At 42.9% G+C, this 17,492-nt stretch overlaps 1 protein-coding gene across 1 annotated transcript; it reads left to right on the forward strand.

Moving 5' to 3' along the window:
- The first annotated feature begins 1,100 nt into the window (after window positions 1–1,100).
- On the forward strand, window positions 1,101–16,635 carry SLC6A14 (solute carrier family 6 member 14). The gene is made up of 14 exons (XM_066339976.1): window positions 1,101–1,181; window positions 1,768–1,936; window positions 3,698–3,829; window positions 5,329–5,490; window positions 6,814–6,949; window positions 7,690–7,822; window positions 9,655–9,795; window positions 10,736–10,964; window positions 11,052–11,177; window positions 11,269–11,387; window positions 12,553–12,652; window positions 13,041–13,150; window positions 14,155–14,322; window positions 14,925–16,635. The coding sequence occupies exons 1-14, from the start codon at window positions 1,134–1,136 to the stop codon at window positions 15,072–15,074; spliced, it is 1,923 nt and encodes a 640-aa protein (XP_066196073.1). The 5' UTR covers window positions 1,101–1,133; the 3' UTR covers window positions 15,075–16,635.
- Window positions 16,636–17,492: the final 857 nt, after the last annotated feature.

The raw sequence follows: 17,492 nt of genomic DNA on the forward strand, positions 1-17,492 counted from the left end.
CGGGGTGATAAAATACAATCTTATTTTACCTTCTTGCCTTTCAGATGCTGTCCCACACACTCTTCACTCCTGGTGCAGTTTAGTTGTGGCTAGATTGAGACATGCTTGGTAGCGTATTACTAAACAAAAAGTCCCACTAATTTGGACAGAAAAGGGTATTTGCAAAGTTGTGGATCTGAAAGAACTATGGAAAAGACCATTTATAAATAGGGGAGAGCAGGTAAGTGACGAGTCAATCTGTCTCCTTGTGTCTGTACACAAGAGTGTGCTTTGACCAGTGTCCTCCTGTGTGACCTTCTGGAATGCCTGGGGAAGGTTACTGTGACATCCCTTCCCTTAAAGGGTGAAATGTCACAGCCATGTTGGTGAAGCGGGGAAGTGCTTTAGAAGAATCTGTAAACCCTTCTGCTCAAATTCCTCCCCTGGAAATGCCTTTACTTTTATGACCTGCCCTTTCTGTGCCTGTGAAAGGCGTGCGCAGAAGCCGAGATTTCCATGGTGTTTAACCCCCTTGTGCCCTTTGCTTCCCTGCATCTCCTGAGCCTGGACTCCAGCATGGAGCAGGTTGAGAAAGAATGAGAGTGGAGCTGGCAGGGGTGGAGCAGGGTCTCCGGGGCAGTGAACATAGGCGAGACCGACAGTGACTCCGTGGGGAGGCACAGGGAGCAGCGGGGTCAGCTGCTCAGGAGATGGTTAGCGTCTGATGGGGAGCTGGCAGCCTGGCATTAGAAGACAAAGAAAAGAGTATGTAGGTAGGTACTGCAAGAGGAGGGAGAGGGGAAGGAGTGGGAGGACATGCTACAAGTGGAGATGGGTGACGGAGAGGCGGCCAGGCAGGGGTGCAATGAGAGCTGAAGAGCCCTGGCTGGGGAAGCGAGCCCATTCGGGGGACGAGTGACGGCTCACGAAGGGCAAGAAGTATTTAGGAAGGGAAGTGGCAGGTGCCCAGCAGGTGGGTGTTCCCGAGGAAGTGGGCGCGGGGCTGGAGGAGGGTCAGCGGGCGGGGAAGCAGGAGGGGCGGCCGCACCCGGGCAGCGGTTCTCGGCAGGTGAGGAGGGGCGGGCGGCAGCCGGTCCGATAAAGCTTCCAGCCGCGGCCAGCGCGGGCAGAGCGGAGCGCCTGCGGCGGCAGCGATGGGGATGCTCAGCTTACCTGGTTTTCTCTCCTGCGGGAAGAAGAAGGTGAGGCGGCGGGGGCAGGCTGGCCGGAGGCACCCGGGCAGGGGCGCGATAATGTAGGCAAGTGTGGGCGCACCTGCGCAGGTGGGTTGTGGAGTTGCCCAGGTGGGCGTAGAGCTGCTCGGGCAAGCAGGGTGCAGGTAGATCGGCAGCTGTGGGCAGGTATGGAGTTGTCTGGGCAGGTGAGACCCAAACAGGTAGGAGAAGGTAAAGCAGGATGAGTACCTGGGCAGGTGTGAAAGGCACTAGGACAGGTGTTTTTTGAAGTGGATATACAGGTATACAGGCTGATGTGAACATCTGGGCCTGTGGAGGGACAGAATAGGGGAGTCTCCTGGAGCTGCTCCCAAGAGCTAAGGCAGGAGTAAGGAAAACTGTCTGTGGAGGTATTTAGGCTCTCTGGTAGGACCCTCTCTCACAGGTCTGTGCTGTCCTGCCAGGGATCAGGTGGACTAGCAGCCCAGATGGCTTTGCCCACCCTTTCCAACTGCTCAGCTATGTCAAGGTACGTCTCTGGACAGAGAAATCAGGATATGATTGCCTCTCTTGCCTGATGGGTGATCACAAGACTTCCCTCTTCTCTTCCAAGGACTTCAATTTGACACATGAAAAAGATTCAGAGTCCAGGGACAGCGATGAGAACTCTGAGCGTGGCAACTGGTCAAGCAAAGGCGATTACCTGCTGTCCATGGTGGGCTACGCCGTGGGCCTGGGCAACGTCTGGCGCTTTCCCTACCTCACCTACCAGAATGGAGGAGGTACCTGTGCTGAATGGCAGGGTCGGGTGGGCACACCTGGCCGTCCCCAGGAGAGAGGAGGGCAAGCTCCAAGGGCCATCTCTGAGGCTGGGCATGTTCTCTCAAAGCTGGATATGAGCATCACCCCTGGGAACTGGGATAGAGCCCACTCATGGGAAAGGAGAGTAAGAGGCATCTGTGTGATTTTTGGGTACAAACTGAGAAGGGAAATAGCATCTCGTTCAAGTTGCAAATTTCTACCTGAGAATTCCACCTTCTGAATTACTCATAACCAATGTACATTTTAATCCATGTGCCAAAATCTTGTCTAAATAGCTATTCTCCCCCAGTGCTTACTTCCCGCTAAATTTGTTATATACCATACCTGACATGTTTATAGAGAGCAGTTGAATCCCCTCTGCACCTTTGTTTTTCCATGCAAACAATCTAAGCTGGAATAATTATCCCAGGTCAATAATTACCCAGATCAGACACTTGGGAAGTGTGAGACAGAGAGAGCCTCTACCTGCTTACACAATGAGCTAGTGGGAAGCCAAGCAGAGGCACCGGCTTCCTTGGCTTGTATTCCAAAGCTTTATCTACTTGCCAGGCTGGTAATTAAAGAGTGCATAAATAGTAACTGCAGAGAACTTACTTAAATGTACCTGTAACAGTCGCTGAAGTCAAATTCTGGACTGTAAATGCAACACAGCCCACACAGCTGCACACAGAACATAAGGAGGCATTCTCAGTACAGGATTTTTATTGGAGTGAGCTTGGCTGGATTGCAATAGTTACAGTTTTGTTGAAGAAAATTGTGAAAACAAACTAAGTTGTGATGTCAGCCCTTGGACTAGATTTTTTTCTTATCTACTGCAGCAGAGACTTTGCATTAAAAACATATTTGTGCTTCTGCTTGCATCATTTTCTGTGCCCCTTGCCCATGATTGATAAAGACCACTGTTACATCCTTGTTTCGAAACACAGGAGTAATCCAGTTAATTCTCTGGGACAATTTGCTTCCTGAAATTACATCAGGTATTCGCCGTTCCTTGCAGAACTGGGTCCTTGATTGTTTTAAATTCACTGAGAGTGATGAGGAGAGATTCCTGCAGTGATAGTGTGTTGCGTTTATGAAACTTGTGCTCTCGCTTTCCCTGTCTTCTGTGTACACACAAAGAAGTGCCAGTCCCTTTCACAGAACAGGTTGCTCGCTGATATCAGGTTAACATGCATCCTTAAATGGACTTGAACAAGAGCCATCCTGAGATGTTGTTTGACACAGGACTCGGCCAACCATAGAAAATAATCTTCATGCTTTGATGTCCAGAAGCTGCTTAACAAGGCAATTGCAAAACACAGCCAAGTACACACTGGAAAGGTTCTGTTCCTCTTTAAATTAAAAGCTGGAAGATTAAATAGAAGGTGGGCAAGGCTGGTGGTGCCTACAGCTAAGCCGGGTTTCTGCTTGTATTAGAGTACATCTTCAATAGTTTTTGTTAAATTAATTTACTTTCTATAAGAGAAGCCATTCTTTTTAAATCAGCAGTTCTGACAGTCTGTGCCTCTTCATTGCAGGTACTATTTAGTCTTAGAGAGAACAGGACTTTGAAACAACCAAATCTTTCTATTTTGAAAAAAGAAAGCCCCTACAGTGGGGTATTTGAGCAGAGGGGAAAGGGGGAGTATAAAATGTGATAAAACTGGTGAATACTGAAAGATACAATGTTTTCTTTGTGTGTGATTGTGCTTTCTCCCTCATTTTTTGTCTCCTTCTCTCAGGTGCTTTCCTAATCCCCTACACTCTGATGTTGGCATTAGCTGGCTTGCCCTTATTTTTCCTGGAATGTTCCCTTGGGCAGTTTGGCAGTCTAGGGCCAGTTTCCATCTGGAGAATACTACCATTGTTTCAAGGTTGGTTTTGTTATGTTTCCTGAGATCTTTTTTATTCCAATAATAAACTATTATGAATTAATGATTCCTTCATGAAGTTACTAATTCTGAGACACCAATACCTGTGTAACAACTATTCTCAATGTTACAGGGCCAGTGTTATGTTCACGGGTGCATACTTCCTCATTACTCAGTTAATGAACAGATGTTAAGTAAAGATTTCTCCAAAAAGGTTCTCTGTTATGAAAGGTTTTATCAATGATTATCAGTGTTAATCAGCACATCACCTTCACTCCAGCTGCCCAGGCAGAAGGAAATATCCCTATTTTGCCGTGTGAGGGAAATCCTCAGTAAAACAACTGGTGTACCATGTTCAACAGATTGAAAATAAATTTTAGAAGTTGACTTCATCACTGTTTCTTTATTCTTCGTGCCCAGTGTAGCTTGGAAGGCAGGCAGTTGTGTGTTGGACGCATTAATTCTGTGTTTGGCTGCCAGTGCAGGCACAGGCACACAGGTCTGGGTTCTCTGTGCAATATTATGCACAATCATCCAGCAGCTGCCTTGGGAGTCATCTGTTGTGTGATAAAACAGCCTAGATTCTGGCTTTGTAGAGTGAGGTGCCTCTTGAGATAGGAGAGGTGGTGGTAGTTAGTCTCTGTCAGGGTTTGTATTTCATAGAGAGATCTATTTGGAAACAATTAACCGTGTGCTCTACTCACGCCTGTACCTGATCCTGTACCATAGATGTAAAGGACTGTGCAGAGATTCTGTTTGTCTTAATCCACTAGAGGAGTTAATTTAGGAACAAGGAAGTTTCTTTCTGATGCAACAAGAATTTTGCTTGTCACCTACAGAAACTGGTTGCTCCAACACTTACTCCTTTTGCCAGTCTCTGTTCTGCAGCACAAGACTTTTGTGAAAGCAGCGTGTTTATCTTTAAAGCAGAAGTTTTTAAACACAGCATATCTTTTATGTGTCTATGAAGACAGAAACTTAAATGTAGTTTCTAGGATGATTTGCTTTCCCAAACTCACAGAACAAAACTAATTTTAACAAGGTGGAGAACAGTAGTATTACCAAGATTTACTGTAGTTTAAAGCATTCATTACAGTGGAATCTTTAAAAAGATTCCTAAAAAAATATGTTTTATTTTACTAGGTTTCCCTCTGAATGGGGAGAGAACAAAACACTGAATTTCTCCTTTAGACTTTGCAAATAGTCCAATTTTTCTATGGGCCTGATTCAAACTCTATTTCAAAACCATGTTTGAGAGGGTCAATTTAGATCACACCCATCATTTCATAGATTTAAAATTTCACAGTCTGTTTGCTGTTAAAAATATTTTAAAACAAAAAAACCCCCAACTTCAACTTCTTCCCAAGTAGCCTTTTAAAACCCAAGTGAAGGCTGTTTGTTTTTTTGTGGTTTTTTTTTTTTGTTTTTTTTTTGTTTTTTTGTTTTTTTTTTTTCAAACCGAGTTCGGTGTTGTTAAGACATTATATCTTTTGCTTTCCTAGGAGTGGGCATCACGATGGTCATCATCTCAGCATTTGTGACTATCTACTACAACGTTATCATTGCTTATGCATTGTACTACTTATTTGCCTCGTTTCAAAAAGTGCTGCCGTGGTCCGATTGCTTTTCCTGGGCAGATGAATTCTGCAGCAAGACTCAAATAGGTACCGTAATTACCAGATAGATTTTAATATTATCTGTTTTGGTAATTGTACCGTTTCTCTCGCTGAAAGTATAGGACCAAGACATCTCCCCTTGGCTTCAAAAGTTCTTCCTGGAGTTTTGCATCTGAACAGAGGAGTGATGGCAGAGCAGCGATGCTTATCTACTTCCCTGCCACCAGTTCTGGGTGCTTGGGAGATCTACGGACGACTGGGATGAAATCACGTTGTTGGATCTTTTCTTTCTCCCTTAAAACCTCAGCTTTTTTCTAGTATATACAATCCCTGGAAATACTGAATTTCCATTTAATCAGGCTTTGTGGCAAAAAAAATTACCTTCCTTCTATGAGACAAACTACTGCAGTAGTTTTTGGTTGCCCTTTACCTCCCCGTGGTTATGGTAATCCTGACCACCGCTGGGGCACTGGTTTCACACTTCATTAACACTTTAGAATGTATCTCCACACTACTGTTCTTGTGTTTGACAGCAGACCTAGGGCCAAACACTTGTTATCTCACCAGTTTCCATATGAGACTAGTTTAAGGCAAAAGGTGAAGTTGGTGAGGTAATTACCACTTAGCAGCTGGAAATGTCTTGCCAGGTAACCAGTGATTATTAAAATAACCAGGACAAGATCAGGATGGATTACATTGTTTACAGTATTAATGTGAATATATCTCAACCATATATCTGAAAATATCTTCTAAGATGCATTATGTAACAAAAATTTGATGAATATTTATTGGCAAAACAAAACATATTGCAGCATGTAATTTGTAAGGTTTGGAGGAACACAAAACTGAGCTGAAGAAGCTGTCCTGAAATAGGTTTCAACAAGAATTTCCAGTAAATGCTGATAGGTATGATGATGAAGTGGTTTTTATTGTATGTTCTGGCAAAAAATTCCCAACCCCAGTTTCCATTCCTCCAACCCTGCTCCAAGGAAAATATTTAAGGCACTCTAATAAGCCCTCTGCCACAATAAGATGAATACCAGATACCACCTGATCCATGTGCCACCTTGGTTTGGGACAAAGGTTTTCATAGAGTAATCAAGGCTACAATTTTAACTGTGCTCAGTTCTTATTTATATTAGTATTCTTGAGGATAAGTAAAACGTTGTGAGCACAGTAGCTTCTTGGTGTTTTGGTTTACAGTCAAGTAGCAAAGTCACGGCTGCCAGTGATATTTCAGGTTTGTTTCTAAATATTGTTAACAGGCAAGCTGAAGCTGTAATTGCTTAGGAAACACATTTGCTCTATCTGTTTAATTTTTTTTTAATAATAGTTATTCCAGTGTTAATTATTTCTTTTTCTTGCTTTCAGTGAGCGACTGTAATGCAACCATGCGTGGGCAAATCATTCATGCAAACTACTCATACATTGTGAGCAACAACCTCACATGTATAAATGGCACCATAAACTACAAACCAGTGCAATTTCCCAGTGAGCAATACTGGAAGTAAGTAAATACTTTAAAGAAATTACTAAAAGTACCTTTTTACGCATTGTGGTTTTGGATGTACATTTTATTTTTGTCTTATCTTGGAGTCCAGAAAATATTTAGTCAAGGGACATGGGCTTGCAAATCACTAGAGGGGGGACTTAAAATTTAATTGATAACTTTGGCCTTTATAAGATAAATTATGTATAGAAAGAGAACCAAGAGAGTCAACCTTTAACCAACTGAAACGTACTCCAATTTAGAGAAGTCCTCTGCTCTGGAGTCCTGGTCAGCACTACTTAACATTTTTACATATAGCATATACTTTTATTTTTCTCAGGAGTTACTCTGTGAAATATATTCACCTTATCCTGAATCTGGGCCTGTTGTGAAATTGCCACTTCTTTATGGCCTCATGGTCTCAATTGGCCTCTTGGTTCTTGGAAACTGATTCTTATGGGCTCTTCTCTTCCTGTCAGAATTTCATGATTAACACAGAATATCTTAGGTGGGCCTTATGCAGGAGATGTATGGAGAGAGGAGAGCAGGTAGGCTTCCAAAAGAGGGGAAAAAATGCAGTTAAATGTGCAGTTTCTCAGTGGCAATCGTGCGATTCTAACTGTACGCTCTTGGAAGAGGCTGCAGAGTCTTGTCCTAGCTGCACACAGCAGCTCACTTTTTCCTGAGAAGTATCTGAAGAGGAGGGGTGTGTGTATGCTGCTGTCCCCCCTCCTCACAGGAGCATCGTGTGCTTTCAGCAAAGTGGCCCTGCAGCGCTCGAGTGGGCTGGAGGACACCGGCAGGGTCGTGTGGTACCTAGCTCTCTGCCTCCTCCTGTCTTGGACCATTGTTGGAGCTGCCCTGTTTAAAGGAATAAAATCTTCTGGAAAGGTATGTAAAGAAGAGCAAGGAGATGACTTTTGGCCTGATTCTGCCCTGTCAGTTAGACCCAGGGAAGTTATACAAGGCAGGATGCAGTCCTAACACACCCCCCTCAGCTGGGCTCAGCATTTGGTTTCCCTCCTGCTCCTTGGCTTCGTAACTGTTACATAAAATATGAGCAAGGTGCTGATTACACAGCCATTATTTAATACCTGGGCCTCAACTCCACCAGGCTGCCCTGTATTTTGGGATCTTGCTGTTGTGCCGGGGATTCCAGCTAAGTTTTAGCATTTGCCTGGGCTGTGTGATGGAAGCATGCATGTGATGGCACACATGGGCACACGCCCTGGGAACACCCAGTGATTATTTTGCATTTCCAGTCTGGCTGAGATGTTTGGACAATACAGGTCAGGTGCTGTGAGCAGATGTGTGTGTGCAGGTTCCTGCCAGATTGTGAAATGTTGTTTTGTACCCAAGAACTGATTTTTAGGGACAAGGTACTTAGATGCTTGTTTTCAGAATCTGTCTCTGCTGAGCTCCCATTTCCACAAGCTACAGCATGGTTGTCTGGAGTTTTTCTTGGGCTAGGTTGACTTCAGGCAGGTTGAATTTCATCCTTCCTCACCTCAGACCATTTTCATGATTTTGTTCCTTTCTCCTCATACTCTTTTCTCACCTTCATGTTGCATGTCCATCCTTTACTTCTTCAGCCTCAGTTGCCTTTGTTCTTTTGTCCACCTTTCCTTCATAGATTTTTTTTCCTCTTTCCTTCTGTCATTGTGCCATTGAACCATTGCCATGGTTCCTTGCTGCCTGCTTTCCTCTGCTCATTGTGATGTCTCCTCCTGTTTTGCATTCTATTTGGAGCTTTCTGCCCTTGTTTCAGTGCCTTGAGGTGGAGTATCTGTGCTTTCCCAGCCTCAGTTACTTGACTGCATGGCTCTTCCTAATCTCATATTCTCTGGGTTCCTGGCAGCTGGCTCTTCCTGTAGTCACTTCTTTCTTGGCAAAAAGGCAATCGCCTTTGGAGAGTAAGGTGAGACTTGGAAGAATCTAGCTGGGCAGGAAAAAGACTTGAGGAAAAGCAGAGAGAATTGTCCGTTTAAGGCAAGCAGGAAGGAGTTCTTCAGAAATGTCAGACTCGCCACATGATGGTGCAATGCTCAGGCTTGATGGAACAAGCAGTACTAGGTTAATTACCTATCTGCATAACACTGAAACTAAGACTCAAGAAACCAGAATATTGTTGAATGTAGCCTGTGTGACAATAACTTTACTGCTGGCCTTGGTTCCATTATGCTAGATCAATTAACAGAATAGATCTGTGTCTGAGAGAACCTAAAAGTCCTTGTTCCTGTAAAGAAAGCTTCCAGAACAGTACCTTTAATTTTTTTTTTTTTTTCTTCGAGAGGGGTGGGCAGGAAGGGGGGGTGGGCAGTATCAGGGAGCTCATCCAGGAGATAATTCCACCCTGGTCACCTGTTTTTTCCTGGCTTTCAGTTTGCACTTGCTAGAAGCACTACCTAGCAAGAGACATCTGAGGTAGTTGAGTCTGGACCTTGCTACAGCAGTAACTCATGTCAGAAAAATGCATTTCTGAAACTAGTTGAGTGCTATCTGAAATGTGGATATGTGGCCTGAGCCTTCTGCTTCTGCTGGAATGCAGCTCCAGAACCGGCTAAGCCAGATGGTTTGGTGGCTGGCATGTGTTCACTTCCCTGGTTGCCTGTTTTTCTTTTGTACCAGCAGACCTTAGCCTAAAGCCTGTCCAGTCCTCCTGCATGGAGGATCCCCTGTGGATCCCCTCACTCCTATGTGTATCCCTGCCCATCTTTCTGCAGGTTGTCTACTTCACTGCACTCTTCCCATATGTCATCCTGCTCATCTTGTTGGTGCGAGGTGCCACCCTGGAAGGTGCTATGGACGGCATCGAATACTACATTGGGAGACAGTCCAATATCACCAAGCTGATGGAGGCAGAGGTGAGAGGTAGCATCAGCCCCAGAAGTGTGACACAATTCCCTGGTTATGTGGGCTTGCTTCTTTTTTTATATCAGGTGCTTTAGATCCTGCCCTGTATTTTTCATCAGCAGCTGGTGATGTATAAAGTCCAAGCCCCTATTCCAGCTACTCTCAAATTGAAAAACAGTCACCTTCTCCCCATCACCAGTGATGACAACTGTGCAATTGCCTCTAAACAGTTCTTGGGAGTCATGCTGGAGTTTCATCTTAGCAAGACCTGCTGCAAATTTCTTGCTGGTAATTTTAAGGGAATTTATCATAAGGCTGAAGGGGTCCCTGAGTTTGAAATTCAGGCCATGCCTTGCCTGGGAAATTACCTTGTGTAATCAGTGGACCAAGAAGGGCACCTCATGCAATGAAAGCAGGGATATTTTTTGATCTGGCTCATGCCAATATTATTGCAGTTTTATTAAAAGCAAGCATTAAGTGTGATATTTATTTGTGGTACTTATGTAAGTGCTTGGCACTAGCTGAGGGGCTACATCAGAGGCAGAAGTGGTTTGTCTGGGTTACACAGGTGGGAGAATACATGGAAGTTCTCACTCCTGCAGCCTATCCTGGTTGCCCTTATTTGTTGGCTCTGTGCCAAGATTCATATCTCAGCAATCCACATGCGTGAACGAATTGAATCTCTTCTTCAGAGTTAGCCCAATAAGATTCAAGTATTTGGCAGCATGCTTGGGATGTGACCTTTGGAGATCATAGAGATACTCTTAGTGATTGAGATGGCAAGGTCACCACTCTGCTATATCCTATCCTCCCTAAAATTCATATGAAATAGAATTAGATATACTGGCTGAATAAAAAAAACCCTTGAGCTTCAGTGGAGGGCAGACTTCAATGTTTATGATAAGTACTATAAGTAATACAGTAAATCTCTTGTTCCTTTTTTTTTGGTAGGTTTGGAAAGATGCAGCCACGCAGATATTTTACTCCCTGTCTGTGGCATGGGGTGGGCTTGTTGCTTTGTCTTCATACAACAAGTTCCACAACAACTGCTACTCAGATGCCATTATAGTTTGTGTGACCAACTGTGTCACCAGTGTATTTGCTGGGTTTGCAATATTCTCCATCCTGGGACATATGGCATTTGTGTCCAAAAGACCTGTCTCAGAAGTCGTGGACTCAGGTAGGCTGATGGTCACACTGTTGGTATTGGGGCTTGCATTGGCCAAGGCATGACAATAATAAGATCCTTCTTTCCATTGCTTTCCAGGGTTTGAGCTGGCCTTTGTAGCCTACCCAGAGGCTCTCTCCAAGTTACCGGTTTCTCCTCTGTGGTCCTTCTTGTTTTTCTTCATGCTTCTGCTTTTGGGCCTTGACTCCCAGTTTGCCTCCATAGGTGAGTGGGGTTTTAAGCGACTCATGGCTTTTCAAATGACCATTGCCTTTCTTAATTGTGCTGCTCAAACTCCCTACTTCCTCCTTTGCAGAAACACTTACAACCACCATTCAAGATATAAGTCCCAGAGTGATGAGAAAATTAAGACTGCCTATAACCATAGGTCTGTGTACAGTGCTCTTTTTTCTTGGGCTTGTCTGTGTTACTCAGGTAAGAAATTAAGGTTTTTTGGTAGTGAGTTTGGTTATGCTGCAAGTGATGAATTCAAGTCAAACTTTCCAACTGTCCCTATCTTTGTGGATCAATCTTAGAGACCCTTAGATTTTGACAGTGTGCCTGGGCACACAAGTAGGGAATTCCCAGGGGAAGCTTGAAGAACATAAGGTTGTCTGTGATTATTGAACTGAGACATGCTTTTAAATAGAATGCCTTTACAGAGCCTGTGAACTATCAGCCTGATTTATCATTCCTCAGTTCAGGAATTTGTGTAATCACAAGTACATGCATACAACATGTCCGCAGCACAGCGGGTACTGCTAATAAATGCTGATGGGATCTTTGTGTTCAGAACTCACTAGCAACCAGTACAGGAGTTGAAGAATGGCCTATTCATGTAATGAAAACCCATCAGCTCATGAACTAAATGTAGATTGCATGGTTACTTCTCCTGTGTGTATGAGTGTATATATACAAATATACATACAGAAAAGAAATTTTAAGTATACCGTGTAAAATTTCTTGACACAATTGCTTTTAAGGATATAAAGGTTCACTGCAATTACTCCATCTAGAAATGGGGATTTATGTGTGTAATTAGACTGAGAATGTAAACGAAGTGGTTGTGGTGAGTAGTCAGTTGTATGGTCAAGCAAAGTACGTAAGGGTGGTGGGGAAGCTTGCAAGAGATTTAGCATATAAGACTGTGAAAAACTCAGAGATCATTTCCTGTTCTGTGATCCTGCTATTGCATGCTGGTGTTTAAAGCTGTGGTTAACCCCATGGAGAAGTCATGCATGTAGGAGGATAGAAGCCTTCCAGAACTAATAACTGGTAGCCATTACTGTAGGTCTGTATCAAAACTTCAGCACCAACTTTATTTGTGTAAGCTCCAAATTTAAATCCTGATCTCAGCTGTTTATATATGCTCTGCATATGCATAGATCTTAGTTTTAGTTTCTATAGTATTTTGTTAGATGTGCTTTTCAACTTTACACAGAGGGATTTAAAGAAAATAATATTCACAAATCTGTACTTGACCTGGAGAACTATGAACTTAAAAACTCAGAGTTGCAATTAGTTAAATTGTCTCAAACAAATGCATCTTATTTGCTTAAATATGTTACTACTCATATTTTAACCTCTGTTTGTTCTGCAGGCAGGAATTTACTGGGTTAACCTCATAGATCACTTCTGTGCTGGATGGGGAATCCTTATTTCAGCTGTCCTGGAGATAATAGGCATAGTGTACATTTACGGTAATTTATTTGCATTGAAAATACATAATTAAACTAAGCAATCCCTAAGAAACTAAACAACAGTGGTTGTTTGGGTGGAAGGGACTTGAAAGGACTTCCTGTTCCAACCTCCTGCCAGGGGCAGGGACACTTTCCACTAGACCAGGTTTCTCAAAGCCGCATCCAGCCTGGCCTTGAGCAGTGCCAGGGATATTAAATACTAATTACTGCAATAAAGAATTTATAAGCTAACCATCTGAACAATAATATAATAATAAAAACTTCAATAATTAACAGAGAACTGGAGAAACTGTCCTTGATAATTGCCTTTCTTGGACCACTTTTGAGAAACCCCACCTTCAAGGGATGTACCTGCTTTATAGTGAGCCCCATGATTGTCTTCCAACAGGAGGAAACAGATTCATTGAAGACATTGAAATGATGATTGGAAAGAAGAGCTTTTATTTCTGGTTGTGGTGGAGAATGTGCTGGTTTTTCATCACTCCTGTGCTGTTAATGGTGGGTGCACATGACTGGATTGTGTTAGTGTGACAGAACTTAGTAACTTAATATTGAAGAGGCTTCTGTGTGAAGATTCAGGGGTGACTGCCTGGGCTCAGTGTATAAAGATGCATAATGAGAGTACTTCACTGTGCCAATGAAGTGAACTATGGGCTATCTCTGCTTTCTGATACATTCCCTTGTCCTCTGATCCTCTCTAGGAGAGGCTGGAGCTTGACATTAGTAGTTACTAGTGAGCTGCATTTACACTCCCAAGGAATAACACAGAGGAACTAGGTCCTCTACCTTCGCAGCTGAATTATCTTAGTTTTAGGCTGAGATTGGTTTGAAAACCTTTTGAGGGAAATCCCATTTTTGGATCAGATGTTCTGCTGTTCTCCTGACTAACTGAGACCTTTTAATGTCCTGTTTTGTATCTGGGGTTTATTACTCCTGTACTTCTTATTGCAAGTGTAGATGGTTGGATTATGTTACTGTGACAGAATTTATTAACATCTCCAATCCAGGAGCAGTGGCAAGTCACTCTGGCCAGCACATTACCTGTAATCTGCCCAGTTAATAGTTTAGAAAATGCTGCTTAAAACTATCCAATTTCTGAAGCAATATTTGCCAATTTCTAATCTTAGATTCTTTCTTGTATTCCTGTAAATAATGGAACAGAGGAATGCATAAAACATATAGAGATAGGTACTGGGCTCAGCCAGCAACATATATATTATCCAAAATAGGATTCAAAGAGAACTCAGAGATCATGTTATGTTTAAACAAATATACTTAGTGTACCTTGGTGTCACATTTCTGTCCTGCCCTTCAGCCTTGCTATTTGGTGATGACTGACACCAAATCATACACAACTGTTCTCACACTTAGAAAGCAGGATGGAATCATGCAGAACTTGTAGACAGCCCTTCTTTTTATTAAACCAACTTGGAAGCAGTGTATATTCAATGTTGCTGGAAACCTAGCTTTTTTCTCTTATTGTTTTTGCCATTTTCTTCTAGGCCATTTTGGTCTGGTCTTTGATCACATTTTCAAATCCCACGTATGGCTCAGTGTTATACCCAACCTGGGGAACTGCTGTTGGCTGGTGCATGATAATCTTCTGTGTCATCTGGATTCCCATTGTTGCTATTATTAAAATAGTTAAAGCTGAAGGAAACCTCATTCAGGTAAGGGCAAAAGAACTCACTGTCATAGCCTCAAATCTTAATTTCTTTGGTATTATCAGGACCACTTGTGCTTTCTTCTACTTTTACTACTTTGATGTGTTTTTCAACTGGATTTTTAGACAAAAACATTATCTCTGGTAGTTGCTTCAAAGGTGCATCTACCTTATCACGTTTTGATAAAAAGATAAAGTCTAATTCTCTGGGATGCACACACAGCATTCAAGAGAGATATTTCATCAGTTCTGTTCCTATTCCAGCTCTTTTGAATTTTCTGGAGAATTTTTACTGCTTTCTATCCCCATATAATTTTCAGGAGTTTTGCCTCCCATTCCTCACAGAAGCAAGTGACAGATCTGAGACATTCTGCTCTTGGCAAGCTTTCCCAAATAATTGTGTTGGTCACAGTTTTCTCTGTCCTTTGACTTCAGTGTCCAGAACCCACTGACCCCAAGGATATTTGGAATGCTTTTAAACAACTTTGGCGATTCGCCATTTGTTGAGCTGCAGCACATAACTAGAGTACATAACTATAATTTTACTGAATTTTAAAAGTAGCCTGGACTAAAGTAAGACATGAAATGCCTCTTGGTTTTGTTTTCCAGCGCATTGTCAGCTGCTGCCGGCCTGCAGCAAATTGGGGCCCCTACTTGGAGATTCACCGAGGAGAACGATACAGCCATGTTGTGGATCCCAAGAAGGAGAAGGAGCACGAGATTCCCACCGTGTCTGCCATCATATACAAGCAAAAATGAGATGGCTGTTTGCATGACTGTTTTTTAGCATATATATATATGTGGATTTTGTCTTTTAATATTGGAAAGAGACTAGGCAAAAGAAAAAAAAAAAAAAAAAAAAAAGGAAGCAAGAAAAAGAAAAAGGCAAATCAAAATACCTGCCCTTTAAAATCCAGACCCCAAGTGAAAGCGAGTCACATTATTTATTTTTTGTGTTTTAGTCTCTGGGGAGGTGCACGTTGTCAATTAGGCACTGAGATCTCACCAGATATGTAGGTTGAGAGGGCAGGATAATACATTGTAGGCTCCCCAGAATGCTGGGCTGGGCATGCTTAACCCCACCCAACCAGTATCCAGCTGCACTGCAGGTACGGGTGTGGGGGAGAGTAAAGACACTCTGGTTCTCCCCAGCTGGAGCCCAAAGGTGCTCTGTGTGTGTGTGTATGTGTGTCTGTGTGTGCCCTGAGGCGCAGTCACTGCCTTCTGCTGTGCTCTGCCACCCCAAGGGTGTGCAGTCAGCAGAGGGGAATGGGTGTGCTGCTGCCTGGCACTGGAGCTCAGGGAACAAGAAATTCTCTGTCTAAGCCTTGCTCAGTGTGCTGGGAGGCTGCTCAGGATTTGATATTGAGTATGCTTTGTGTGTGTGTGTGTTGTCTAAACAGATATAAATATTGAGTGGCAAAAAATTGCCATCACAGGAAATAAGGCTTAAACATGGTGAAAAGCAAGCCTACTTTCTATTTTTCATTATTCCTCTTGGGATCTCTAAAGAGCTATCTTCTCTGTCATGCCCCGTGCTCATCTCTCTTTAATTCAAAAACCTCATGTTTCCATATTCTGTCTGTAGGCTCTACAGAATGAAAGAGTGACCATTGAATTCTGATTTGTCTGCTCTCCTATTTTAATTAATGCTTTACCTATCAGGTTGTTTTCTGCTTCCTTCACTTAGATTTGGGTTTTCCCTTCCAAAGGAGACCCAAAGTGCTTTTTTCAAAGATTCAAACAGTGTTACGGTATGGCCAAAAGAAGAAGTTTACTTAAAGTGAAGGTTACAACTACCTTGTAGTGCTTTTATTCCAAAATTTGCTGAAATCGTGAGGTTAGTGAAAACTTACGAAGTTGGGAACACAGACTTGATCATCTACATAGGGCAGGAAGGGTTTGGGTGAAGAGAAACAGACTTCACTTGTAGCACAAGTGAATCCTGACAAAGGTGGGGAGGGGGGGAAGACTTTGGAGAGAATGAATACATTTGGTGTGCTGAGGAACATCTCTTTCACTGTGATAATGCTTCCTTGGGAACAAAGCAGCGGGGTGTTCAGCTGTCACTTACTCTCAGGGCTTTGTCACTTTTTTCTGGACATGAAGGAATGGGGATAGTAGCTTTCTTGCCCAAGCTGCATACCTTAGTGTCTGTTTTATACTGGTTTTGTTGGGTTTGGTTTTTTGTTGTTGTTGTTTTTCTGGGGATATATTTTTTGTGACAAATCAACACTTTATGGCAAACAAAATGTGATTTTTTTCCCTATTTTTAATGATTTTGAAACTGGCAAATAAAATGTGATTTTTTTGTTTTTAACGGGTTTGGACCTGAGAACTCTTAATTCTGTGTGTGGAGTTGGCGACTACAAATGTTTCTATGATCCTAAGCCTTCAAGAACTTGAACTGGAAAGATTTAGCCTCCAGGAAGTCTTGTCTTAGAAAGTGAAATAGTCTTGTTATGGAGTCGGCTCAGAAAGTAGAAAAAGTAATTAAAAGGGAATTTATAAAAAGCATTGTGGGATTGGAGCCTGTACTAGAGGCTGATAAAGAGGACCCTCTTCCTTCACTCCAGCTGCTCTAGGATCATGGTTTAGCCAGGAAAGTGCTGTCAGTAGTGTAGAGAGGCTGGGAGCAGGAGGGTGCCCCATCCACTGGAACTGACAGCAGTTCACACCTGGGAAGGAAGACTCAAGGAATGAGAGGGAAATTCATGAAGTAATGAGTGAGCACTGCAATGGTGGGGAAGGAGATAGGACAAACCAACTTCAAAAAGAATTCAGGAAATTTTTTTCAAAGGAGATGTTTAACACTCATGCCAGTCATCTACTGCCCTGCAAGAAGCCCCAGCTGCTGCACACAGGGCTCACCTGGGGTGCTTCTGCCTCACCTGGGCTTCTAGGGGTTGTTTTTGTAATGCTGCCCTGCCAAAGCCTCCCAGAATGACAAATGGAGTGGGAAAAATGGCAACTTTACCTGGACTGACTCTGCCTGCCCAAAGTCAGGCTGACTGATAGCAGCCACAGTTACTATAAAAGGCTTTCTTCCTTAGTGGAACAATCTCAAGAAGGCTTGAGAAAAATTTCTTGAACTAATTTATCAGAGTGTGACAACTTAGCCTATTATGGAAGAGTAAAACTGCATTTCAGTGAAGCATGGAGTCAGTGTGAAGGGGA

Source organism: Sylvia atricapilla, chromosome Z (assembly GCF_009819655.1).
Source record: "Sylvia atricapilla isolate bSylAtr1 chromosome Z, bSylAtr1.pri, whole genome shotgun sequence".
Lineage (NCBI taxonomy): Eukaryota > Metazoa > Chordata > Aves > Passeriformes > Sylviidae > Sylvia > Sylvia atricapilla.